The sequence below is a fragment of the Vicia villosa genome, unplaced genomic scaffold, assembly GCF_029867415.1.
Source record: "Vicia villosa cultivar HV-30 ecotype Madison, WI unplaced genomic scaffold, Vvil1.0 ctg.000939F_1_1, whole genome shotgun sequence".
NCBI lineage: Eukaryota > Viridiplantae > Streptophyta > Magnoliopsida > Fabales > Fabaceae > Vicia > Vicia villosa.
The window spans coordinates 143,260-170,171 of NW_026705421.1; the positions used below are offsets into that span (position 1 = coordinate 143,260).

The window sequence follows — 26,912 nt, forward strand, 5'->3', positions numbered from 1 at the left end:
ACATTCCATTCTTTCATAGGCACACTTGCACCCAACAGTTTCTTGGACGTTTGAACTTGAAATTACTGTTGAAACGACGACATGGCTTGAAAATTTACTTGTCTAACTAGTTGAGAGGTCAGGATATGGCAAGATGCGTCAACTAGAGAAGTCACCAGAGCAAAAATATTTATTTTGAGTGAAAGAAATGGCTCCTCAAATGTGAGGCTGAGGACCAATATTAGCGAGGATCATATCAACTAATAGAAGCTGGGCAACACAACAAAAATAAAACGAGAAATCTAATTTGAAATATCACAATATACAAGAGACGAGTTCCACATATAGAACCACTCTTTTAAAGCGAAACAAAAAATAAATAATGAACAAGTGAAATCCGTCTCAAAAATATGTAAACAAAATCTAAGAAAAATGGAGATGAAAATTGGTTGGAGGCGTGAGGTAGATGGATGAAGTGGTAGGCGTGAAACGTGTGATTGAATGTAGTCAATGAAACCGTTTTAATTTTAATGACATCCAGCCACCATACAGTCCACACACCAACGTCAAAACTCATCCCGTCCCCGTCAGCAGTTAATTAAAATCACCCACCGGACCCCACTCCACGACAACACACTTAACACTTAACAAAACCAAACCAAACAAAACCCCCAACCAATCTCATCCGTGCGCACCTTCCGCCATTGCCATCACCTTAGATCTCTCTCCCACTTCACTCTAATCCCTCTCCCTCCATTTCTAGGGTTTAACACTTCCCAATTCTCAACTCTCTTCAATTTTTCCTCATACAACAATGAAGTTCCTACGCTCAGGTAACCAATTGGGGCCAACAGATGAAACATACCCTTCCTCTCAATCGCTTGTAACCAACGACTTCTTCTCAGCTAGCGGCCATTCTTTCCTTCCTGGAAAACTCGATCTTAAACCCGACACCGGCAATATAGAAGAAGCTGAATTATCTTTGCGCGAGAGTGGCGTATTGAACTATGAGGTTCGTTAAATTATAGTTACTGTCGTAATTTGAAGTGAAAGTTATGTAATTATGTATGTATTGTGCAGGAAGCTAGAGCGCTGCTAGGAAGATATGAGTATCAGAAAGGAAATCTAGTAGCTGCTTTACATGTATTTGAGGGAATTGATATAGCTGTTGTGACTCCGAAGATCAAAATTGCGCTTTCGAGAAATGGAGAACGGAGAAAGAGGCATTCTCATAATCATGGTGAACCGGAAATGTCTATACATTCTGTTGGATTATTGTTGGAAGCACTTTTCCTAAAAACTAAATCTTTGCAGGCTCTTGAGAGATTTAAAGGTAACCTTTTTGGTTGTTTGATTCTTAGTTTTGCGCTTAATTTCGCAACATTTTTAGCCTGTGCAATGGTAGATCTTTCACCTGTGATCCACATTATTTTACAAGTATAATTAGAGTCTGTTTGGATTGACTTATTTGAACTTGTATGCTAAGGGAAACACCTTTGGCACTGTTTGAAAGAACTTATGAAATCATTGTATGACATATCCATAAATTGTTTTCAGTATTTTCATAAGCTCTCCAAGGTAGATTATTAAAACAACTTATAACTTATGTGAAAACATATTGACTTTATTTATCGTTTTTTAATTATACATAAGCACTTACAGGATAAGTGCTTATGCTATAATAACTTAGCTAAGTTGTTAGTCCAAACAAACCCTTGGTATATGTATTTGATTTCAACTGCTATGTGTCTTTAGGTTATGAAATTTCTTTTGAATACTATCTATTTTGTTGCATTAGTTTTTTCTTTTTCCATTTGAAACTGTTATATAGTTGATGTGGAGCTTTGTAGATAGTAAGAACAGCTCTGAAAAGCATGCATAAGTTATTATAAAATTGGTTTCAATCACAGTAGGACATTAGTCAAAGTGTAATCTAATAGTTACAATCATTCTTGCAGAAGCTGCTCAATCTTGCAAAGTTATTATGGACATAGTGGAATCTTCATTACCTGAAGGCTTGCCTGATAACTTTGGTGCTGAATGTAAATTGCAGGAGACCGTGAGCAAGGCAGTCGAGCTGCTTCCGGAGTTGTGGAAGCTTGCTGATTGTCCGCGTGAAGCTACTTTGTCTTACCGAAGAGCACTCCTTTATCAATGGAATCTTGATGCAGGGACTACAGCTAAGATTCAAAAGGAATTTGTTGTTTTTCTTCTATATAGTGGAGGGGAAGTAATGCCCCCTAATCTGCGTTCCCAAATGGACGGCTCGTTTGTACCGGGAAACAACATAGAAGAGGCCATACTTCTTTTAATGATTTTGCTAAGAAAAGTCTCTCTCAATAGAATCGAGTGGGATCCTTCAATTTTAGACCACCTTTCGTTTGCACTGTCTATTTCAGGAGGCCTGTCGAGTTTAGCCGATCATTTGGAAGAATTGCTCCCCGGGACTGTTCATCGAAGTGAAAGATTCTATGATCTAGCTCTCTGTTATTATGGGGCAGATAAGGACACAACGGCACTTGATCTACTAAGAAAATTGTTGCATGGTAGAGAAAGGCCAAAACATGCTTCTGGTTTGTTAATGGCTTCTAAGATTTGTTGTGAGAATCCTCCGCTTGCAGAAGAAGGGGTAAGCTTTGCTCAGAGAGCGGTCGAAAGCTTGGATGGAAAATGTACGCAGCTAGAAAATGTTGCCAAATTATATCTTGGTGTTTCATTATCGGCACATTCGAAATTAGCTGTTTCTGATTCTGAGAAGTTTGAGAGGCAATCTGAGGCACTTCAAGCCTTGGAAACTGCTGGTAGAATGACCAGAATGATAGACCCGCTAGTACTATACCATCTTAGCCTAGAATATGCAGAACAAAGGAAGTTGGATGACGCGCTTCATTATGCAAAGTACGTCGTAAAACTGGAAGGTGGTTCTAATGTTAAAGGATGGTTACTATTGGCACGGATATTATCTGCTAAAAAACAGTTCTTGGATGCGGAATCTATTATTAACGCTGCTTTGGATCAGACTGGGAAATGGGATCAAGGTGATTTGTTGCGAACAAAAGCTAAAATTCAAATTGCACAGAACCAGTTAAAGAATGCCATCGAGACATACACTCAGCTTCTTGCTGTTCTTCAAATTCAGAGAAAGAGTTTTGGTTCTTGGAAGAAGTTATACAAGGTTTGTTGTTCTAACCACTTTGCCTTATTCTTGGAAGAAGTTATATAAGCGTTAAAGCTATTATTTTTTCCGTTTCAGTTGCTTACCTTTTTATTAATACTATTTGTGATAGGACAACCGAGATCGTGCTAGGAACTTGGAAGTGGAAATATGGCATGATCTTGCTCATGTATATATCAGTCTGTCCCAATGGCATGATGCAGAGACATGTCTTTCAAAATCTAAGGCCATCAAACCATACTCTGCTTCTAGATGTCATGCTCTAGGTAAACATATACTCCATTTAATTTTTCTTTTTGAGATTGAAATGATACTAACAGATTATTATCACTTGAAATAATTGGCGGATATCGCGTAATATAGAAACCATTCTTAATGTTTAATTACTTTTTCGGTCTCTAAACCGTTCTCTTCAAATTTTACAGGTATAATGTATGAAGCAAAGGGTCTTTACAAAGAAGCTCTAAAAGCTTTTGGTGATGCTTTAAACATTGATCCAGGCCATGTTCTGAGCTTAATCTCCACTGCTAAAGTACTTCGACATTGCAGTAATAAATCAAATCCTGCAGTCAGAAGTTTTTTGACGGATGCACTACGACACGATAGATTGAATGCTTCTGCTTGGTATAATCTTGGCCTCTTTCACAAAGCTGAGGGTACAATATCATCATTGGTTGAAGCTGCAGAGTGTTTTCAAGCAGCACAGTCTCTTGAAGAATCTGCTCCACTTGAACCTTTCAGATGACAGATTCTAAAAAACCTCAAGGTGGATTAAACAAGCAGTTTTGTGATGTCACCATTTAATTTACATTTAGTATATTCATGTATAATTATCAAAAGTCAATCTAGAAAACAAAAAAAAAAAGGAGAAAAATAATAAGGTGGTCCACCATAGCATTTGTCAAAATATTTGTAAGCAAACAATTTTATATAAGTGCCAAAGAAATATAAAATTTTGTATGTGGAATATTTAAAGTAATAGAAAAGCAAATTGCAACTATAACTTTCCATCAAAATTGCATGATTGTGGTCCCATTACATGATATCAAGGTAAACTGAAGGCTTCCAAGGTGGCATGAGAGAGAAGTATTACCAATTAACAATGACAGGTTTAACTATTTATTTGATGGAAGACAGAGCAAACTTGGAATAATTTAATAAATGAAGAAAAGTAGGTACTCATTAAAATTTTTAGCAAGAAAAAATATATTCATATAAAAAATGTGCTCCTATTTTCATGCATTTCTCATAAATATTGGAACAATTACAGAGTTTTAGGTCCACATGGCTTGTATGGACCATACAGTATGACTGTTCTGTGATGAATTTTCCAGAACTACTTTTCCCTACTCTAATGTTTCCCCCCTTGAACTTACCATCAAGCATAAAGTGAAATTAATATTTTAATAATTATACAATTTGTGTCCTTTTTTTCAAACTCATGTCGGTTAAGATGGGAATTATATGATGTTTCACTTATTCATTTTTAAATGAAAAAAAATCCAGTCATTATACTATTAGACAAAAAAAAAAAAACTTCAGAATTGTTTCATTTTCAAATATCAAAAAGGGATTTTTTTTTTAAATAACTATGTATTAAAAAAAAATTACGCAAATAACCAGGCTTATTTTTTTGGCTTAATTGTAATTTTGGTCCCTCTATTATTCATTATTTTTGGTTCCTCTATTTTAAAATCTGGAATTTTAATCCATTTATTTTAGTTTTTTAAGGATTTTGGTCCCCTTGCAAATCCGAAGGCAATTTTTAATGAAATGGAACTCACATTGATAACATGTTCAACATAAATCTTTAAAAAAATTAGTTTTTTTTGACCATTTCAATGCAGAACTGACACTGACACATCATTAACATTAGCGTCATTTCATTTAAAATTGCCTTTAAATTTGCAGGGGGACCAAAATCCTCAAAAAACTAAAATACAGGGACTAAAATTCCGCATTTTAAAATAGGGGATCAAAATCCAAAAAAAAGAATAATAGGGGGACTAAAATTGCAATTAAGCCTTCTTTTTTTTAGCCCTAGGCGTCATCTGACATGGCACACTCAGTACAATAAGCCATATCAAATAGCGCCTCCCTTCAACTTTTAAGAGGAAGAGTCATCTCATATGGCTCCTCCTTGTATATGTGTCTTCTACAAATGCACCGAGGCGCCATCTGAGATGACTTATTGCAGAAAAGCTGGACATAAGAGCCATCCCAAATAGCGCCTCCCTTCATATGGTACAATGATGGCGCCATCTCACATGGCACCTTGGTGCCTTAGTGTCAAGCTTTTCTTAAACCTGGTTATTTGCGTAATTTTTTTTGAAATATGGTTATTTGCATAATTTTTTTAATACATTGTTATTTAAAAAAAAATTCACAAAAAGTCTTTTACTTTACAACATATTTGGCATTAAGACAATGGTAGAAGTCTATTGTGACCATGATAAAGTTTGATTGATTTATTACTTTATCTGTTGAATCAAGAATATACTCGGTAGTGCGAAAAATATCACTCGGAACAATTTCAGGCCAAAACAAATGCAAAGTTGATTTTTCTTTTTACAATATGAATAGTGATGTGACAAAAGAAGCAAAGGGAAAAAGAAGACAGGGTGTGGTTTTTGGATTGTTAAGAATATGTTTTGACATTCTTGTTTTTTATTTATAATAATTGTTTTTTTGTACGGAAACAATCTCTTCCGAGAGTTTGAAGATTCCTGGTGTGTTTTGAGAAAACTATTCCATATAGAAAAAGAATAAAATCTTATTTTAGATTCTTCAAAACAATTGAATGTATAACTTACGTTTGAAATTTGTTTTGTAGAGAATCAAATAATAATATACTTTGAGATCGGTTCTTGAAAGGTAAGGATCCGTGAACTTTGAGCAGGAAGAAAATAGCACCTTTTATCGCTTGCACTTCTAACCTTATCACTACGCCACTAATGCTGTCAGTTGCCACCACATATGTTATGGATCAGACCAGGCCCATTAGAATAAAGAGAAAATTTAAAAGACTTTATTATGTAATAGTTGGTTTTAGGCCTATTGTCTATTTAGAATCAAGTGGCCCATGCCTATTTAGCATTATAATCTCTAGTATAAATGTTTGTATGAGCTGCTGTTATCATTATGAAAAGAAAAGTTGTTTTTATGTTATCTCTTATGCAATTTAGATCTAACCTTAGCCTAGCATATTCTAACATTGGTGCTCTCATTTCCTTGCTCTTATGGCTCCTCCCAAACCTTCTAACCCTCCCTCTAAAGAAATAGTGGAAGAAGCTATCAACATTGCACAGCTCCGTTTGGATAACGCAATGCAAGATACACAAAATCAAATGGATGAATGCTTTGGAATGGTAGCAGCTGATTTAGCGCTTCAGATTGAAGAAATCCATTCAAGATTCGAAAAAGAAAAACACACTGTTGATATCAGACATGAATCTGTTATGGAAAACCTTCACAAGCTGCTGGATCTAAAGAACAATCCACACAGCGCTACTGTTCATCATCCTACTGTTCACGACGCTACAGTATCTCGCGTTACTGTTCATCCGCACATTGTTCATACAGCAGCAGAAAACGCAGGTATAACTCAAAACCTCTATTCTATTCCTATGCTGACCACCCCTATTCCCCATTTTACTACCCCTCTTCATACACCCTTAAGAAACTCCACAAATTTTTCAAACACTCAGCCATTTCCACACTCCACCATACCCCCTTTTCATCTTACCGCACCCCCACCACCGCCACCGTTTCCTCCTTACAATTCCTCTCCCATCCCTGTCCATCTTAACCAACCTCCTAATACTTCTTTTGCTTCCCAAATTCCTTACACCCATATTCCACCTCTTCCACCGTTTCGCACCCCAAAGCTAGAACTACCTATGTTTGATGGATCCAACCCCTTAGATTGGTTATTTCAAGCGGACCAATTTTTTGGCTTTTACAATTTACCCCCGGAAAATCGTTTATCATTAATTTCATTTTATATGAAGGGTGATGCATTATCTTGGTTTAAATGGATGCACCAAAGTCGTTTACTAACGGATTGGTTCTCTTTTGTAAGAGCTTTAGAATTACGCTTTGGTCCTTCTACTTTTGATAACCATCAAGCTGAATTGTTTAAGTTAAAACAAGATGGATCTATTGTGGAGTATCAAACTCAGTTTGAGAAATTAGGTAATCAAGTTGTGGGCCTGCCTGCTGAGGCAATTCTAAACTGTTTTATATCTGGTCTCAACCCTGAAATTTGCAATGAGTTATCTATACAGCGCCCTACCTCAATCGTCAAGCTATTGGGCTGGCCAAACTTATTGAATCTAAACTCAAAGAGTCGAAACCTAAATTTAACAAACCATTCAGCAAACCATTCACACCTTTTCCTACTACACAAAGCCCAAAACCTACAATACCAAATCTGGCCCAAACCCCATTACCCTCCAAACCTTTAACCACCCCTATTCCAGCCCGTTTACCTATAAAACGTCTATCCCAAGCCCAGTTACAAGAAAGAAGGGCCCAAGGACTTTGCTTTAATTGTGATGAAAAATTTGTCACTGGTCATAAATGTGCCACTAGTAGATTTTTACTTTTATTGGCTGATGAGGACACTGATGCGGAACAGTTTACTACTTGTGACAATGTGGATATTGAAAATGAAACAGAATTGCAGGATACCTATTTTCAGCTTTCTACTCAGGCAGTAACGGGGCAATTTCCCCCCCAAACTCTAAAGTTTAAAGGCCTAATTGATGGATTTCCAGTTTCAGTATTGGTAGATACTGGTAGTACACATGATATCATGCAGCCTCGCATTGCTCACCACTTAAATCTCAAGGCTACCCCAATTACACAATTTTCTGTTATGGTGGGTGATGGCTCTCATTTACATTGTGAAGGGATTTATAATAACGTTAAACTTGTTCTCCACAACAAACCTTTCAATCTCCCATTCTACTTACTTCCAATAGAGGGTGCTGATGTTGTGCTTGGCATGGCATGGTTGCGCACTCTTAGCCTAATTCAAGCTGATTTTTCAATCCCATCTATCACTTTCAACCATCAGGATCAGCCAATGACTCTAAAGGGTGATCCTAAATCCCATCCAATTTCCACAACTTTTCACCAATTTAAACACCTCATTAATACAAATGCCATTGCATCCCTCCACTTAATGATTTTCCAACCCATGGATTCGACCCACCTACCCAATAACAAAAACACCCAAGTAGTAGACAGTTTGCCCTCCCACCTTCCTCCTGCCATTTCTACCCTTTTACATAATTACCAACCCATTTTCCAAACCCCCATTGTACTTCCCCCAAATCGCCCTCATGACCACCACATCACTCTACTTCCTAATACACCTCCTATTAATGTAAAGCCATACCGATACCCACACACACAAAAAGAGGCAATGACCACACTCATCCAAGAGATGTTAAAGGCAAGAACTATTACACCTAGTAGTAGCCATTTTTCGTCCCCAGTTCTATTAGTAAAGAAAAAGGATGGTTCTTGGCGTTTCTGCATGGATTATCGTGCACTTAACGCAGTGACTGTTAAGGACAGATTTCCCATACCCACCATAGATGAACTTTTGGATGAATTACACTCTGCTACCATTTTCACTAAGTTAGACTTACGCTCAGGCTATCACCAGATCCGCGTTGCATCGGAAGATACATACAAAACAGCTTTTCGCACTTTTAATGGGCACTATGAGTTTCTCGTAATGCCCTTTGGGCTTACAAACGCTCCCTCAACATTTCAATCAGCAATGAATGATTTGTTACGCCCCTATCTACGAAAATTTGTTCTAGTTTTTTTTGATGATATCCTAATTTTCAGTTCTACTTTTTCTGATCACTTACAACATTTGCAGGTTGTGTTAGATTTGTTACAGTCCCATTATTTCTTTGTCAAACTCTCTAAGTGTGTTTTTGCAGCATCCCAAATCGATTATTTGGGACATGTGATTTCAGCAGGCAAAGTGGCTCCCGACCCTGAAAAAATCAAAGCAATCATGGATTGGCCAGAGCCACGATCTCTCACGACTCTCCGTGGTTTTTTGGGACTCACCGGATTCTATCGACGCTTTGTGTGCCACTACGCCGCTCTCGCCACTCCTCTTACCGATCTACTTCGTTCAGTCAAATTTACATGGAGTTCAGAGGCACAGTCCGCCTTTACAACATTAAAGCACAAGATGACCGACATGCCGGTTCTTGCCTTACTAGATTTTACAAAAATATTTACAGTGGAAAGAGATGCATCCGGAGTTGCTGTTGGTGCAGTCCTCTCACAAGATGGCCATCCCATTGCGTTTTTCAGTAAGAAACTCTGTCCCCGAATGCAGCATTCTTCCGTCTACGTGCGTGAAATGTACGATGTTACAGAAGCAGTCAAGAAATGGCGTCAATACTTAATCGGACAACACTTTCACATTTACACAGACCAAAAAAGTTTAAAGAATTTGGTACTTCAGAGAATTCAAACGCCAGAACACCAAAAGTGGACATCCAAACTTCAGGGATTTAATTTTGATATATTTTACAAACCTGGCAGATCCAATCTTGTCGCTGATGCACTTAGTTGACAATTTCCGGCACATGCCTCTCTGCTCCTCACTCTATCTTCTCCCATTCCAGATATCCTCCACAAACTCAAACAGTTTTATTCTACCACTACAGAAGGACAACAATTGATGAGAGAATTGCAAGAACCAGCAAATAATACCAAAGGATTCAGAATCCGAACAGGGTTATTGTACTACAATGACAAAAATTTTGTACCTAACCTTTTTGGATTCAGAGATTCCATCTTTCATGAGTTTTACAATACTCCTGCTTCGGGTCATTCCGGAGTCAAAGCCACGGTTGCACGAATATCCAACTCTTTTTCTTGGCCAGGCCTACATGTTGAAGTCAAACAGTTTGTTAAACATTGTTCTACATGTCAGCAAAATAAATATATCACCCAGAAAAAAAGGGTTGTTGCAACCATTACCTATCCCTCATCAGGTGTGGGAAGATCTGACTATGGACTTTGTCACACACTTGCCAAATTCCTTCGGCCACACTGTTGTTTGGGTTATTTGTGACCGTCTCAGCAAATTTGTTCATTTCCTCGCTCTTCCTACAAAGTTTTCTGCAAAGGACCTCGCCTCTCGTTTTGCTGTTGAGATATTTCGTTTGCATGGCACACCCAGATCTATCGTCTCCGACCGAGATCCCTTGTTTCTTAGAACTTTCTGGAAAACATATTTTAAGGTTCAGGGAACATCGTTAAACTACAACACTTCGTACCATCCAGAAACTGATGGACAAACAGAAGTAGTCAATAGATCGTTAGAGACTTACCTTCGTTGCTTTGCTAGCGACCACCCTCGTCAGTGGTACAAGTTCCTTCATCTGGCCGAGTTTTGGTACAATACTTCGTTCCATACTGCCATCCGAATGTCACCTTTCAGAGCTTTATACGGTCGTGAACCTCCAAACATGCTCGACTATCTTGCAGGCTCAGCCCTTGAACCATCGGTGGACGAAAATCTGCAAAATCGTCAACACATTATAAGTCAGTTAAAACATAACTTAAAGAGGAGCAGGATTCAAATGGAAAAACAAGCTAACAAGACACGAGTGGATTATTAGTTTAACGAAGGTGATTTGGTCCTTCTTCGGTTACAACCTTACCGTCAACAAACCGTTATCAAACGGACATCTCAGAAGTTAGCCAAGCGATTTTTTGGTCCATTCACCATCATCAAACGCGTGGGAGCAGTGGCTTATTTGTTGGACCTTCCTTCATCATCGCGTATACACCCGGTGGTTCATGTCTCACTCCTTCGCCCTTATTTTGCAGAGAAAAAGACACAGTCACTTAAGCCTCTCTCCATACAAGAACAACAACTATTACCGGAAGGCTTAAGTCACATGCAAGAGGTTTTCGGTTTGGATCTGAACGAAACAATTTTTCAAGAAGGTTTTGGAATGGGAAGTACAGAGAAGGAGAGTGTGTTAAAGAAAGACTCTGAAGGGTATAAGAAAAATGAAGTACCGAAAGCTGTAATGTATGGTCAACAAGTTAATCCCACTTACACTCCATATGGACCCCACCCACGTGAAGAGACAGATAACGTTCAAATGCTAGACAATTTTTCCTGTGTCCCAAGAAAATCACGTGAAGCTTCTGTCCAACTTCCCACGCTTCACGAATCCCAACACCCCACTTGTTTACATCCCAATACCTTATCTCTTCCAAATACATCTCAGCCGCCCATTCAAATTTTGAAATCTTCCCAAAAACAATTGCGTGTTTCCCAAACTCTGCCCCCTCAGCGGCCGCGCCACCATCCAACACGTGTCTTCCCCAAAACCCTAATTTATCACACTTTTCCCTCCCACCGAACCCAGTCTCCACACGGCCCAACCCTCCTTTGTCTGGCCCAATTGAGAATTTTCCTATGAACCTTGAGGACAAGGTTCTTTAGGAGCCCAGGAGTATTGTTATGGATCAGACCAGGCCCATTAGAATAAAGAGAAAATCAGTATTATTAAAAGACTTTATTATGTAATAGTTGGTTTTAGGCCTATTTTCTATTTAGAATCAAGTGGCCCATGGCCCATTTAGCATTATAAACCCTAGTATAAATGTTTGTATGAGCTCCTGTTATCATTATAAAAAGAAAAGTTGTTTTTATGTTATCTCTTATGCAATTTAGATCTAACCTTAGCCTAGTATATTCTAACAACATACACGACATAATCAACCATAAATATCAATTAAACAGGAAAAAGAAATGATGTTGTCTATGGTCTATTTTGGATATGAGATATGATATAGAATGTATTTTTTAAAATTATTACTCAAATATTCTTGTCAGTTAAATGGGAGAGAGATGGTAAAATGAGTAATGATGAGAATATACATATATATGTTAAGTAATGTATAAGAATTGCAGATAGAACCACCTAATGCTTATTGTTTCACGTCATGCGATGCGGGGATCGTCTGATTATATGTAACAGTGGGCGATCATCTAAATGAAAAGATTGGATGGAGGTCTCATGATTGCAGGTGTATGGGATCTTTAGCACCTTAATGGGTGCACTACAAAACTAGATCTTCTTGTGATTGAGCATCTCCTTCATTGGGCCTATAACCGGTCTACGGTCTAGAACAATTGTCCCCAAATTCTTTCATTACATAATAATGTGAAGATTTTAGAGTGCGAGGTCGCTACCGTGGTTTTCATGACAAACTCTTGCTTTGTAGAAGTGGAAGAGGTTTGGCGAAAGGGAGTAAGTGACCTTGAAAATTAGCACTTAAGCACCCTAAAGTGCAACCTCACACCCTACCTAGGATCATTCTTACATCTGGTCTTAGGTAGGGTGTGAGGTTGCACTTTAGGATGCTTAAGTGCACTCGAATGTCGTTGTGATCTCTAGGTGAATTCATTTGTCGACTTTTCGTCTTCCTACCTTTCTTTGTTTTGGACCGTCGATTTCCCTACCATGCTCCATTATATAAAAGTTATTTCTTCTTTCAGGTTGCATTTTCCCTCTTTGTACAGAGTGTCTACTCTCTCTCTCTCTCTCTCTCTCTCTCTCTCTCTCTCCAACTCCGATCTTCCTTCCACGAGCTTCGAGGATATCTTGTTCTACTAGTTTGTTTTCCTTTCCAAAATTTTCAATTCACTTGATCTCTCGCGTTTTTTAGTGATATTTCATCATATCCTCCTTATCTTTATATCTCAAGTTTTTCTAGATACCATTTCTATCTCTCTTGTTTACTGGTGTTGTTTCCTTCTCTTTCTTCTTCAAAATGGCCAACTTAGGAGATGGATATGCAAATTTTATACATATATCCAATGGCAACATTGTAAGCGACGTCTTATCTCACACAAAGATAGTAGACTATAATTATTGAATGTCATTCATTCCTTTGGTAGTTATCTGCTTCCTGCAAATCTCATAGTGCTTAGTGAGAACTCTGAATCTAAGGGAAGCTCCACATTAAATGGTGGTGATCCCATGAACCTCAGTTTGGGTTGAAATGTGGTGTTTAGTTTGGGTTGAAATGTGGTGTTTCCCTCTCTTGTTATCCTGAAGCATTGGTCCCGTTGGTGCTCTCGACTCTTGCGGACTCACCAACAGTGGTATCAGAGTCGTGGTTCAGCTTGGTGAGGGAGCGGGAGCTGGATCCAGTGTTGGATCCTATTTTGGTGGACTAGTCCGACTGAGATATGAATAAAGATATTGATTTCGGAAAGTCAACTTTGGGCTACTTGATTAAATTTGCATGGGAATTATGAGATGAAAATCAAGGTTGCAGAAGTGCGTAATATTGTCTACTACAATGGCAATGTTCATTGTCATTATTGAAGCATGCAAGGAGTTACTGTGATTATATTTTTTGCAGTAGCTTGATTTTTTTTAAACAAATATGTGCTATTGTTGATAGTCAAATTACTAATATTCTTGGTAAGAATACGATTTTTCATAGTGGTCCCAAACAAATTGATATAAGATATCATTGGATACATGATGTATTGGATGCTAAGTTATTGGCGTGAGCTTAAATTCATAGCGAGGATAATGGTTTTGTTATGATGACTAAAGCGCTACCAAAAGTGAATTTGAAACTTGTTGTGATATCACCGTTTTAGTGATTACCTTCGCATAGGTGTGACAGAGAGCTCCCTTCCTATGTAAATAAAGATTTAAATTTGTTAGCTCATATGTGTCTCACTTATCCTAAATAAAGAGTCATTCTCTCTGTGTGGGAGAGAGAGAGAGAGAGAGAGAGAGAGAGAGAGAGAGAGAGAGAGAGAGAGAGAGAGAGAGAGAGAGAGAGAGAGAGAGAGAGAGAGAGAGAGAGAGAGAACCAATTACTGGTGAAAAAATTCATTCTTGTTTTTCTCAAAATAGCCTAAGAAAAATAAATATTCCAAATTTGTTAATCGTTGGATCAGACTAATGTTTGTGCTTGAGATTCTTAAGACATGGTGCTACATTTTCACCATTGCATTCGTCGAGATAAGGTTTAAGAATAAAGATATTACATTCGCATTGCATCAGATTTTTGAGAAATTTTTTGTTTTCTCATTCTTTTATTGTTCTTTGTTGTTTTGTATGATTGTTGACACTATTTTCTGTTGGGACAATTTGGGAGGATCAACACGAGGAAGCATTTTAATTTGAGGTATTGTTTTTAGAAGCAACACATTTTGTGAGAGACACACCAGATACTCACCCAAAACTTTATGGTGATAGGTGTGTGAATTCTCTCATTTATAATTACTCAAGTCTCCACGTTTTTAACTAATATGGGACTTTCTCACACTATTCACACTTGTAATTTTTTTTCAATTTTAACCTCATAATAAAACTATTTCTTTTGTCTTGATGACCGAATTTTTTTATCTTTAGTTCGAAAGGTTCCTGGCAGTAATAATTTATTGTTTTTAAAAGCTTTCAATTGCTAAATTTTGCTGCGTATTAGTTGTTACTCAAAGATTTTTTTTTGTAAGTTCAGATATTTCTATCCCCTATAAGTGATTTGATTTTAAAAAAAAAACTTAGGTGTGTAATGAATGAGAATAATGTAAAATTGGGTTAATACCTATTTCTCCTTGTCATATAGGGCTCGTTTGAAAAATCTCCTGCAAAAAAAAGTTGCATGAGTTTCTTTACCATTTGAAGATTCTCTCGTTTTAAACCTTATAAAAAATTTGTTTTTAAAACCAACCTTGCCATTTGAAGATTTGGTCATTTTAAACCCTATAAACTTGAAGATTATGTCATTTTAAACCTTCTGCAATATGACGGGCAACGTTGGTTTTACTAAAATAATAATTTACATGGTTCAAAATGTTAGAGTCTTTCAAGTGTCAAGGTTGGTTTTGAAAATAAAAATTGTACAAAATTTAATATGAGGAAATTCATGCAACCTTTTTTTATACAGGAAGATTTTTCAAACGAGTCTTATATGACTGGGAAAATAGGTATTAACCCTTTAAAATTTTCACAACTATCTAGGACGGATAAGTTAATTTACGAACTAACACCACAAATTTACGAGGAAAAAAAGTTGATATTTTGTTGGTAAACGACAAAAATGCTGATTTACTCTAGCAGAAAATCTTCTGAAGTTTCTTCGGACTAACTTATCAAACATTCCATATATCCTCATGCAGACAAACAATGAGACAGTCGCATGACTAGAATACAAAATGCAACGTAAAATAAAACAAAGAACAATAACAGTGGTAGAGGCCGAAGCAGATTCTGTGGAATCAAAAAACAAAAACACAGTTTATTGGCGAACATATCAATGAAGCAGGTTTCACAACCATTGTTCTAGATGAATAAACGACGAAGCCTCAGCGGAAATTCCCATGTCCAAAACAACCTAGTATCATCAAAAAAACTATATATTACTGAATGAACGAAATTGTTTCAACACTTTCATTGCCAATATGCAAATGGAATCTTCTTCTGCTACCAAGTTCCGGTTCCGAGACCACTCACTCCCGGTCTCTCGAAACTCGATACACTCTTCCGAGCTGAGCTCAGACGACGTTGTTTCCGTCGTCTCACTCTCTAATTCTATTATCTCTGATCAGCCGGATGATAATACCAAACTTGATATTGAATCCATCACTGGAAGGGTACTTTCATTCACAAACTCTCTTCAATTCATTTTATATTTTCATGACATTCATCACTGCAACATGTTTCATAATATGTTTTGACTTCATGATATGATAGGGCATCAAACATTTGTGTGATGAACTTCAAGAACTCAAGGAAGCAGCAAATTTGGATTTACACAAAAATATCTGTGCTAACTATTCATCATTCCTTAGGTAAGATAATTTATTAAGTTCTATAATCTATTTTTACAAAACTTAGCTTATTATTTTCTCCCTCATATGTGTAGAATACTAGAGGAAGTGACAGGAGTGGAAAATGAGCTTGTGCAACTAGAAAACCACTTTTTATCACATCAAATGTTGGTCAAGGATCTTAAAGATCGCATATATCCTAAGATATTGTCTATAAACTTAACCATGGAAGAATATTTAGATTTTGTTGTACCATCTCCACCGAGCGAGTTAGAAGCTCATATCAATGATGTTTCAGAAAAGCTGGATATTCTTATGTCAGAAAACAAAGTAGATGAAGCCCTTAAAGTTCTAGAATCTGTATATGAAGATGAAGCCCTCTCTAATAGTGATGATGAGATACAGTTATATAACACGATGATTTCGGAGAAAAAGTCCGTGATTATACAAGAGTTGATACAGATAGTTGAGAATAAAAGAATAGAAGGACCCGAACTAAAAAGTGCACTAACTACACTTTGCAGGCTTGGTGATACTCAACTTGCTATTCATCTGTTGCTTAAATATTACCATCTGCGAATTGTAACTGGAACAAATAATCTGCAGTGGTCAAGTTCGCCGTTAAATGAGATTTATATCAGAAAGCTAGCAAAGTTTGTGTTTTCGATGATCTCACAAGCAGCTAAGAGCTTTGAGATGTTATGTGGAGAAACTTCTCCTTATGCCTCAGAACTTGTGTTATGGTCATATGAAGAAACAATGTCATTTATTAATTGTTTTGACAAATTTGTTAAATGCACATCAGAAGTTAGTGTTGGGTTGTCCTCCGCCATAAAGGCTGCAAAGTTTGCGTTTTCGTATTGTTCTTTACTCGGTAAAAATCAGAAACAAGTGCTGCTGCCATACCTGGTAGAGCATCTCTACCCCTGCATGGAAGAGGTTTTGAATACACACATAAACCACTTCAAGAAAGTCATTCCTATATTCTCTGTAAGTGATTCTTGGATTTTGGAGAAATACATTGTGTCTGGAGTGTTTGGTGGAGATGGATCTTCAACAGAACAATCTGATTACTGCCTGCTAACTTCCAGTGGCAGGAAGGTTCAGACACTATTGCAGGTTTGTTCAATGACCATATATCATGTAACTGACATAAATTCTTTTGAAAAATGTATCCTCGTGCATTGCACGTGTTCACAATACTAGTATTAGTACATAACCCATTTGAGTGTCTCTAATCAGGCGATTGCAGAGGATATTTCTCCTTTAGTTACCCTTGATATGGAAAATCTCGTCACTAGTGGACTCAAGAACCTCTTTATCGAGTATATTATCATACTTGAAAGCGCCCTTATTTATGAAACAAATGAAATGGAGCAAGATAGTCCTAGAATCAAGTTAGCTGAGTCACTGTCACAACAGGTTTCTATTTTGGCCAATTTGTCAACATTAGTGCAGTTTCTCTCTACTATGGTTAAAGGTATCTTTAGCAGCAGAAGCAGTAACCACATGGATTTACAAGTAGTGAAGAACCATTCAGGTGTTCATCGGCATCAAGAACTTGATGATTTCCTGTTGTTTATCGAAGAGAGCTCCATTAAGTTGAGAAATGTGTTCTGCCAGCAATTAATTCTCAGAATGCTGTCTACTTACAGCAGCCATGAAATGTTTTCAGCTATTCACTACAATGACCAGTTTGATGCTAACCCAATCCACAATTCAACTCCCTCTGCAATATTTCAGGTATAGTTTTCACAAATAAAAAAACGGGTGCAAATACCTGTGGACAAATAGTTGCCTCTGGTTTTGCATCCATATATGCGCATGAAAGATTTATATTTGTTATGTATAAAGTTTTTCTTCGTCATGACCAGGTTTTATTCCTAGAACTGAGGAAAATTGAAAAACTTGAAGAAGAAAATGAGTTTGAAGTGAATTGGTTGATGGAATTACTGAGGGAGGTGATGGTGTGTATGTTTATTTTGGTTTCGAAGAACAAAGAGATCAATGCAACACCAAAAGAGCATGTTATCTTACAAACTAATGAGGCCAAACAGGTTTCTGATTTCCTTCCCTTCTGTTTATTCTTTTGGCCTTCATACGACAGATTAAAAGCAATATTGAAACTAATTTGCACAATGTGATACCAAATTCATGTAGCTAAATGTTTTGGTACCAATGTTCATGATTTTTATCTATCTAGAGTGATTCTCAATTTCTAATCCAGTACCTTTATTCCTTGAGCAGTTTATTTTGGATGTGCAATTCCTAGTGGAAATTGGAATGTATGGCGGATACTTCTCCACTGATCCTTTGCTCCTTCTAACTGTCATGAAATCAACCTTTAACTCAGCTGGACTTGACCCTTTCAAGTAATGCACAATATGCTTTCTAATTTCAGAATTTCTTTTTATTCTTGGTATTGTTTAAAGAACCGAACTGGCAAGTCTTGGTTCTTAAACCGTCCGGTTTGGTTTTTAAAATCACGAGTCTTAGTTCTGTTAACAGTTTGATCATAATCTCAAAACATATTCTACATGACTAATTTCAGAGATGCAGATAGTGATGATTGGGCTATAGATGTTGCTACAAAAACAATTCAAAATCTGTTGGAGATTGAGGAAACAAGTTTACACCCAAAAGAACCTATACATACCATGAAAGACGAGTTGCATGAACACGAAGACCAAATTAAGCAATCCACATATGAGTGTAATTTTTCAGAGGTAGATGATAAAAATTCTTTGGAGGATAAAGTAGAGTCGGATGAGCATGAGTCAGAAGTTGCTATTGATGCAGAAACAGATTATTCATCAACATTTAGTTCTAGGGAGGGATCCTTAGCAGAAAGAGATTGTGTTGATATAGATAAAGTAAATATGAGACAACTTAGTATCAGCTATGTGCAATTAGAGAATACTGATGTTGAAAAGATAACAGATGCAGGAAATGATGAATTGACTCTCATGCCTTCATTGGGTGTGGTAGGACAGAATTCTGAACAAACTGATTCAAAATCATAGAAGTGACCTATAATTGTATATTGTATATATATAGTATTAGATTTCACTAAATTTTAAAGTTAATTTTACTTCTTCACTTTGGTTTAAAGCCTATTTGATATATTTTATGCCTTCATGCTAATAAAGATATGTGCATCACACCTAATCTCACAATTCAATACCTCTGGCAGGACAAGGACTAGTCTAACACAACCCAAAATAATTGTTACAGAACTTTGACTTGTATTTTCAGGATTTGAAAAGTATCATAATCCTATTTACAAACATATATTTCCAACAATAATTTCAAAAATGACTGTGTAAATGGTGTTGTGCACCTCAAAATAAAGGTATCCCTAATCTTCAAATAGCTGCAAAAAAAAAAAGCTTTACCCCTGCTTAGTTATTGATGCTGAATTATGGGGTGTCTTTAACAGTTTAAGTATTGCTTAGAGTAGAGGATTTCAAAACATTCAGGTTTACCGATTCTTCCACATGTAGCACCAGCTTTTTTCTGTGTCAGTTTTTAAAATATTAATAGGAGGCTTTCATCATGCTGCAATATTGTCTCAACCACTTATTGTGTTCATATTTCTTAGTAATCAAAAGTCTTCAGGGAGTTATCTGTGAAAATAAGTAATACCTGAATATATAGCCAAAGGAACACCAGCTTTGAGGATTATTGACATTAAAAGCTTGGCTATGATGTTGTGCTTTCCAACCTGCGGAAAATACAAGAAACACCTAGTTGGTGAGAATTGGACAACTTTCACTGACATATCAAAAAGATGACATGAAATCTTCAAAGGATAAAGTAGACGTGGAGGAGAATTAGTCAGAAGTTGCCATTGATGCAGAAACAGGTATTATCAAGCAGAACCAGAAACAAACTAAAAAATCTTGAGACTAGAGTCCAAACTCAAGCCATGCTTTGCTAAACTATTAGCTACCTGGTTAGCCTCTCTATATAGCATCCACAAAATCAAGAGTCTGGTAACGCATATGTCCTAGATATAGACTAATTTGGATGTAAACTTGTTTTCTCAATCTCCAACAGCTTTTGAATAGTTGTAGTAGTAGCTAACATCAATGACCCAATCATATCACCATCTATAACTTAAGTAAGGGCTCTTTCAAGTATGATAGTATACTCAATGAAGAGGCCCCTGAGTCCACTAATGACTAGACTTCCCATTTCAACGGAAACTAAAGAAGAAATATTTTCTACAATGGCCTGCTTAGAGTTAGTTAGAGAAATATGTTATACATAGGTTAAGAATATCAGAATGAAAAACCTCTGTCAATGAACACACCTGTAATAGTGTGAAATCCGTCTAGCCATGGCCCCTGAAAGGTTGCTGGAAATGATAACCAAAAGTAATAGAAACCAAAACTCACCAACAGAAATCAAATTGATTAACACACTAAATCTCTTTTATCTAATGATAATACTTCCCCACAAGCTGGACTGTGGATGTCTGAGAGATAAAGCTTGGAGACTGGTGATTTGGTTTTGCAAAAGTTGGAGGTAGGTTTGTCGAAAGTAATGCGGAAATCTCCAAATAGAAATTGGAGCCATTCGAGTTGACAAGTTTTGAGCTTCTTAACTTTATCTAGGGAGTGCAGATTGCTTCAATGATTTCTAGGAGATTAGAGATGATCCAAGAAAGGTACAGTAGCCAGTCACAGACTCTCTAGAAGTAGGGACAGTAGCCCAATTAAAACCAGCAACAACAAAAAATATATAGTCAGAAGATGCAGGATATAAAAGGCCTTTGGCGAGAGAGTTTTAAGATGCTGTAGTGTTCTAATTGTGAATAGGTAGTGAGCGTGATGAGGTTTGTTGACTCAACTATTGAATCATGTACAGGATATGGAGAAACACTACTAGTCAGTGAAACATGGAGAAAGGAAAACACAAAAGTATATAATGAAATGCAGTGATCACGAAATAAATTACTGAGAGTAAAGTTTTCAATGCATACAACCTTATTATACCTAATGATTACAAGACTAGTCACAAAAAAAAGTTATCAATTATTTGGGATAATTACATTACCTTCCAAACAAACTTTGCAACCAAAGACATATAATTTTTCATGATTCTAATTTCCTATGGCATTAGGACATATTTCTGATTGTACAGGCAAATAAATCCATAAGCTTTCAGAATTTAATCAACCCTAAACCTAAACCTAATGTTACCTTCCACATATAAGCAAATAAATACATAAGTTTTCAGAATTTGATCAACCCTAAACCTAATGTTACCTTCCACATATAAGCAAATAAATACATAAGTTTTCAGAATTTGATCAACCCTAAACCTAATGTTACCTTCCACATATAAGCAAGCTTGAAGAGTGACAAAAATAATTTGATCAACCCTAAACCTAATGTTACCTTCCACATATAAGCTTGAAGAGTGACAAAAATTCACAGAATAGACAAATCATTACCTGCAGCGAAAAGAATCATCACATGTAAGGAAGAAGGTAAAACGAAAACGAAGCAGATGGAAAAAAATCAAAATAAAATTTGGACCATTTCTCGATTTGTGCGTGTCATCCTTGCGCAGGGGCCATGGTAATCTTCTCTGTATCGTTCCAATTTTATCAGATGTCCCCGAAGGGACAATAGAAAGTGGATTGTGTGTGTTATATAAACACTAAATAACTTGCAAATGTAACCGGTGTGGGACTTCTGATACAACTCAAGTGCAATGCATTGCCATCACAATCACTAACTATACCCAAAAATCAATAAAAAATTAAAGTTTTGTTTCTTCCTCACTCTTTTATTTTTTTATATTTATTTATAAACTATCTCTATTTTATTTATTAAACTATCAACATTTTTTTTAACAATTAATTAGAATGCACTTAAAGTGTAAATAAGTTTTACACATTCAATTAATCACACTCGTTAATAAATAGTAATGTTTGACTTTAATTTAAATTTTCTAAAATTTATATACTTGAATGATCATGATGCAGTGATGGTGTAAAACTTTTTATATTGATAGTGCATAGCAATTAAACTCTTTTTTTAATTGGTTAAAATCTAAATCAGCAAACATTTAATTTCCTGACATTCATTTTAACTCTCCACTCTTTAATTTTAATTCTATACTAACAAAACAAAACTGTAAGTAAACAAAATATAAAAAATTAAAGAAATGCAATTTATGAAGACCAATCCACTAAATATATGGCAATTATCATTTAAATATTCATATTTCTTATTCTTAAAATTTATACTAAATCAATAACACTTTTAAAATAAAATGTTCATTAAAAATTATTATAAATTTTAGTGGTATAAATGAAAGAGGTCTCCAGGGCGGGCGAAAAGCACACTCCAAGCCCTCCATCCTTCTCAAGTCGCATTTTTCATTAGTTCGAGTGTCCCTCTCTCGGATCGAACGCTCTTTGTTCTAATATTTCGCCTTAATTTTAACGTATCCGCTCATAGCACGCGGTCGTGCGTGAAATGTGTTGGAACGATTTAACCTCACTTCCTAGATTTCAAGGAATCAACCACTCATTCCTATAATGGTTGCTACATTCTTGGAATACTTTGTTTCATACTTCTATAACTATAAATACATCAGTATAATGATATTGAGAGTACAATTAGCGTCCACCGTGGTTCCCCGGTAAAACTGGCATCGGCCACCCTCACAACGTTCAACCAGATTATTGTCTTTGCACTCATCCCACATCATGGTGAACAAGAATACGACTACTCTGCCCAACAAATAATATAACAACGAGGAAAGTTTCTTACTAGAGATGCTCGCTGCTATGGACGACCTTCGTCGCCATAACTAAACCTTGAAAGATAATGTTCTTCATATTCAGCAACGCTAGTAGGAAACTGATATGGTGGATGAATTGGAAGTATTGGATTCCCGACCCACTATCAGACGATATCTGGGAGGTGCGCATCCGAGAGAACTTTAAGTCGACATTGTTGGCTAAGTTTGATTAGTGCAACGATCCACATAAGCATGTGGCCTCCATCAACATTCAGGTTGGCCATCATTAGTTGGGCACCTGAGTCCCTGAAGTGCAAGCGCTTGTCCGACACCTTTAGGAATGCAACCTCAATATGGTATGTGGGTCTCCCCAGACTCCCCATCGCCAGTTATCAAGATCTGGTGAAGAAGCTAGTCCGCTAATTCGGCGCAAGAAAGCACCAGAAGCTGATTGCCACCAATTTGTTCAATATATGGTAGGGCCCATCAGAGTTATTGAGGGAGTATCTCGCCCGCTTCAACGAAGCAACAATCCAGGTAGTACATATAAACAAGGAAATATTAATATCAGCATTTCAGAACAGGCTCGGGGAAGGACACTTCAACGAATCTTTCGCCCAAAGAATAGTGACGTCCTTAGCTAAAGTAGTAAGACAAGCATAATGTTATATAAAGAGAGAGAAAATTAATGATGAGAAGAAGGCCCGTGGTGCAAAAGAGCACACTCTCTATGCAGACAGTTCACGAAGGAACCAATATGTGTCGTGATAACACGAAACTGCATCGCATATTCGACTTTACTTGCATGATTTATGTTACCGTTTTTAGTTCTTTGTGTTATATTATGTTGGTATTTCTAGTGTGTTTCAGGGATTTCCATTCCACTAAGCATGCACGAGAAAAGAAGAGGAATTGGCGAAGAAATGAGAAAGAATTGGATTCTGGAAGAAAAGATAAGAAATTTTCGATACAAAAGACTATGGCCCTCGCCACTACTTCTGTGGCCCTCTCCATGTATAGAAGTAACTGTGGCCCTCGCCACACATGTTGTGGCCACCGCCACAACTTTGTTCTCCAGAATTCTATTTTTACACGTAAGCCAGTTCGTTCAAGCTTAAGTCCATGAAGCCCAGTTCTCCTATATTCTCTCCAGTCAGCTGAGACTTCCCGAATAATTCTCCATGAAGCCACGACTCCTTATTTCTCTCTACGAAAGTTACAGCAAGGGCTACAAAAAGGAAGTATAGTAATGAAACAAGTGGTATGCAAACTCATCTAGGTAGATGCACTGCTTATGATCATGATAAAACCCAAGCAACCCAAGCAACCAAAAAGAGAAAAACCACTACATAAGGGCAAGTAGTTTGTTCGCCAAGCTATTCTAAATTTGATCAAGAGAAATTTCGAGCGCTACTTGTGAAAAAAATTGTGTGTGTTGAGCTTCCATTTTGTTTTGTGGAGAATGAAATGTTTACAAAGCTATTAATCACCTTGCAGCCTCGGTTTTTTATCCCATCACGATCTACATTGAGGCGTGATATTTGGGTGCTCTACCTTGAAGAAAAGGAGAAATTGAAAAAATTCTTGTCAAATTGTGGAAGAGTTTGTTTGACCACTAACACTTGGACTTCAACTCAAAACTTAAGTTACATGAGTTTGATCGTACATTTTGTGGACAGTGAGTGGAAGATGCATAAAAAATAATCAACTTTTGTCAAATCATGGGGCACTCGTGACACTTGATTGGGAAATATGTTGACGATTACTTAAGAAGTTAGGGGTTGAGTCAAATATTGACTATAACGGTTGACAATGTTTCAGCAAACACCATTATGATTAAGTATCTCAACATAAGGATGGGGTCTTGGAGTAATCTTGTTTTTAATGGGGAATTTGTCCACATGCATTGTTGCACATATATCTTGAATTTAATCGTAAAATCAGAATTGAAAAAAGGATAAAAGTTGCATAAGAAATTCAATTCACTTGTTTTTTATATTGAAAATATAAGGTATTCTCCTTTTTATTCTTTACATTTATTGAACACTTTATATTTCCTCTTTAATGCATGGAGAAAATTGCATTTTATTAACATAAGGAAAAGTCTAGAGAGGCTAATGAAAAATAGTACAGGGTTTTGAGCGCGAGAGTCAATCTCCACTGAGGAATGTTTTATCACCTTGTGCCAACAAGCCACATTTAATAAAATATATCATAAAGAGAACTCTAAATTAAACAATTACACATCATAGGAAAATGATGTCTGTGTTGTATGTGGTAGTCGATCAGCCAAATAGAAGTACATATGCCCCATAGCTTCAGTGAGAAATTCATTTTTATATCTGGATTCCATTGTCACAATTTCCCCATCATTAATCTTGATTGAACCTGGTTTTGGATAACATACAGACATTCCAACAACGTATCCTTCCTCATTTCCCGTTCCGTATCTTGGTGTTGATGTACATAATGTCCTTCCATCCTAATTTATTAATCGAAAAAATAAATGACTTAATAAATAGTAGTCATGCATGCATTATCACAAGATTAATTTGTCTATATACAAAATCAAGAAAAATAAATATCATTTAAGAAAAAATTTAAGCCAACATAATGAATTTTAATATAACTCAATCAAATTTATATTCAGCTCTACCTGTCCATATAGTGTTGCATTAACAACGCCAGTATGTGCATGAGTAGTGCCGTATATAAGATAACCACCTTTTTTCATAGGGATGCTTGCTTTCTGAACATGGACAGGGTCACTGCTTTTATTTTCTGGAATAGTATACTCAGTCTGTATCATATTAAAAAATATTTGTTAATCATTTTCTCTGGACGTAAAAAGTAATTAAAAACAATTATCACAAGACCTTAGAACTCAGTTGAGTTTAATTATACACAAAAATAGTGATTGTTAGTATATTGTGATAATAACAAGAGTTTTCTTAAACTTCTTTTTGATTATGACTAAGCTAAATCACATATGCTATATCTTGATCATGATAATTTAATAAACCACGAAATTAAAAAATTAAATAATTTATTTACCAGACAATCATGGATTGTTTCAGAACCATTTATTATGACTCGATCAGTGGAATCTAATATATAGAATTTAACTGGAATTTGATGTTTGTCCCAGTCAACCCATGTTATTTTGTATTTTAGAGCAAGCTTTCTCCTTGGTGCTTGAAACCCTTTTTTTCAATTTGCATTGGAAGTTGTTTTTACAACAAAATACTCCTCCTATATATTTGGAGGTCAATGGCTTTCCATGGATGTCGTATGTCGTATTATAAAAATTCTCCGGGAGATTAAATTGGTCACACCTACATTCACTACAACTTTTTATGTTTTCTGTTCCACGTGTATCAATGACCATGATATTAAATAACCATTTCTCTTCCCAACCCTTTGTAATATTTGCAGGGTTTCCAAGTTCAACCGCAAAAGGATCTGGAAGTTTTGAACTTGTTCCTCGTGTTTCACTTCCCAAACCCCATATATGTGGAAGTATACCGCCATTGCAAGTTCCATCATTTCTTAAGAAAATGGGATCCTCAAAAGGTTTGGTATGATCAGTATAATTGTGTGATTTATTCTTATCCTTACTTACATGAAATTTTACAGCAAACCAATGATGGATGTATGTTTCATACAAGGGAACCGAATTCCCTTGTTCATCAACTAGATCAACATCAAAGCTCTTGACTCCAATATGACCATTTGGAAATTCAATATTGAATATATTTGTAGCTATAACATCTCCAAGGCCCACTTCAAACTTTTATGACAAATATGTTGCTGATTTGTTAATTTGTGGAGAATTTTGTATGTGTGAGTAAGTTGTACTTGACAACATCACCATCATTGGTAACAAAAATATAAATGCTTTAGAGATCAATATCATGTTTACCTACACATAAATTATTATTGTTACATATCAAATATGAATAATAAAATAATAGATAAATATTTAAATAAGAGTTTGGAAGTGTGGAAGTTAATGGAAGGAAATGTATACCATATAATGAATCATAATGAAGGCTTCCACTTTATCAAACTTTCAATAAATTCAAAATTGAAATTTGTTGAATATAGCTTTGTGAAGATGTGAGAGTCATG

The 26,912-nt window shown here is 36.3% G+C and overlaps 2 protein-coding genes, 1 non-coding gene and 1 pseudogene across 3 annotated transcripts; 2 read left to right on the top strand and 2 right to left on the bottom strand.

Annotated features, from left to right (window-relative positions):
* Positions 1 to 394: 394 nt before the first annotated feature.
* On the top strand, positions 395 to 4,317 carry LOC131632384 (protein NPGR2-like). The gene is made up of 5 exons (XM_058903136.1): positions 395 to 991; positions 1,060 to 1,312; positions 1,938 to 3,154; positions 3,267 to 3,420; positions 3,580 to 4,317. Exons 1-5 carry the CDS (start codon positions 794 to 796, stop codon positions 3,897 to 3,899), a joined length of 2,142 nt encoding a protein of 713 aa, XP_058759119.1. The 5' UTR covers positions 395 to 793; the 3' UTR covers positions 3,900 to 4,317.
* Positions 4,318 to 15,650: 11,333 nt separating this feature from the next.
* On the top strand, positions 15,651 to 19,235 carry LOC131632407 (exocyst complex component EXO84B-like). The gene is made up of 7 exons (XM_058903154.1): positions 15,651 to 15,842; positions 15,943 to 16,040; positions 16,115 to 17,138; positions 17,262 to 17,762; positions 17,894 to 18,076; positions 18,267 to 18,391; positions 18,571 to 19,235. Exons 1-7 carry the CDS (start codon positions 15,651 to 15,653, stop codon positions 19,040 to 19,042), a joined length of 2,595 nt encoding a protein of 864 aa, XP_058759137.1. The 3' UTR covers positions 19,043 to 19,235.
* Positions 19,236 to 21,553: 2,318 nt separating this feature from the next.
* LOC131632414 (U6 spliceosomal RNA) lies at positions 21,554 to 21,656 on the bottom strand. Its single transcript, XR_009293001.1, has one exon. It is a non-coding gene; the product is annotated as a U6 spliceosomal RNA (small nuclear RNA).
* Positions 21,657 to 25,020: 3,364 nt separating this feature from the next.
* Positions 25,021 to 26,697, bottom strand: LOC131632408 (uncharacterized; annotated as a pseudogene).
* Between the last annotated feature and the right edge of the window lie 215 nt (positions 26,698 to 26,912).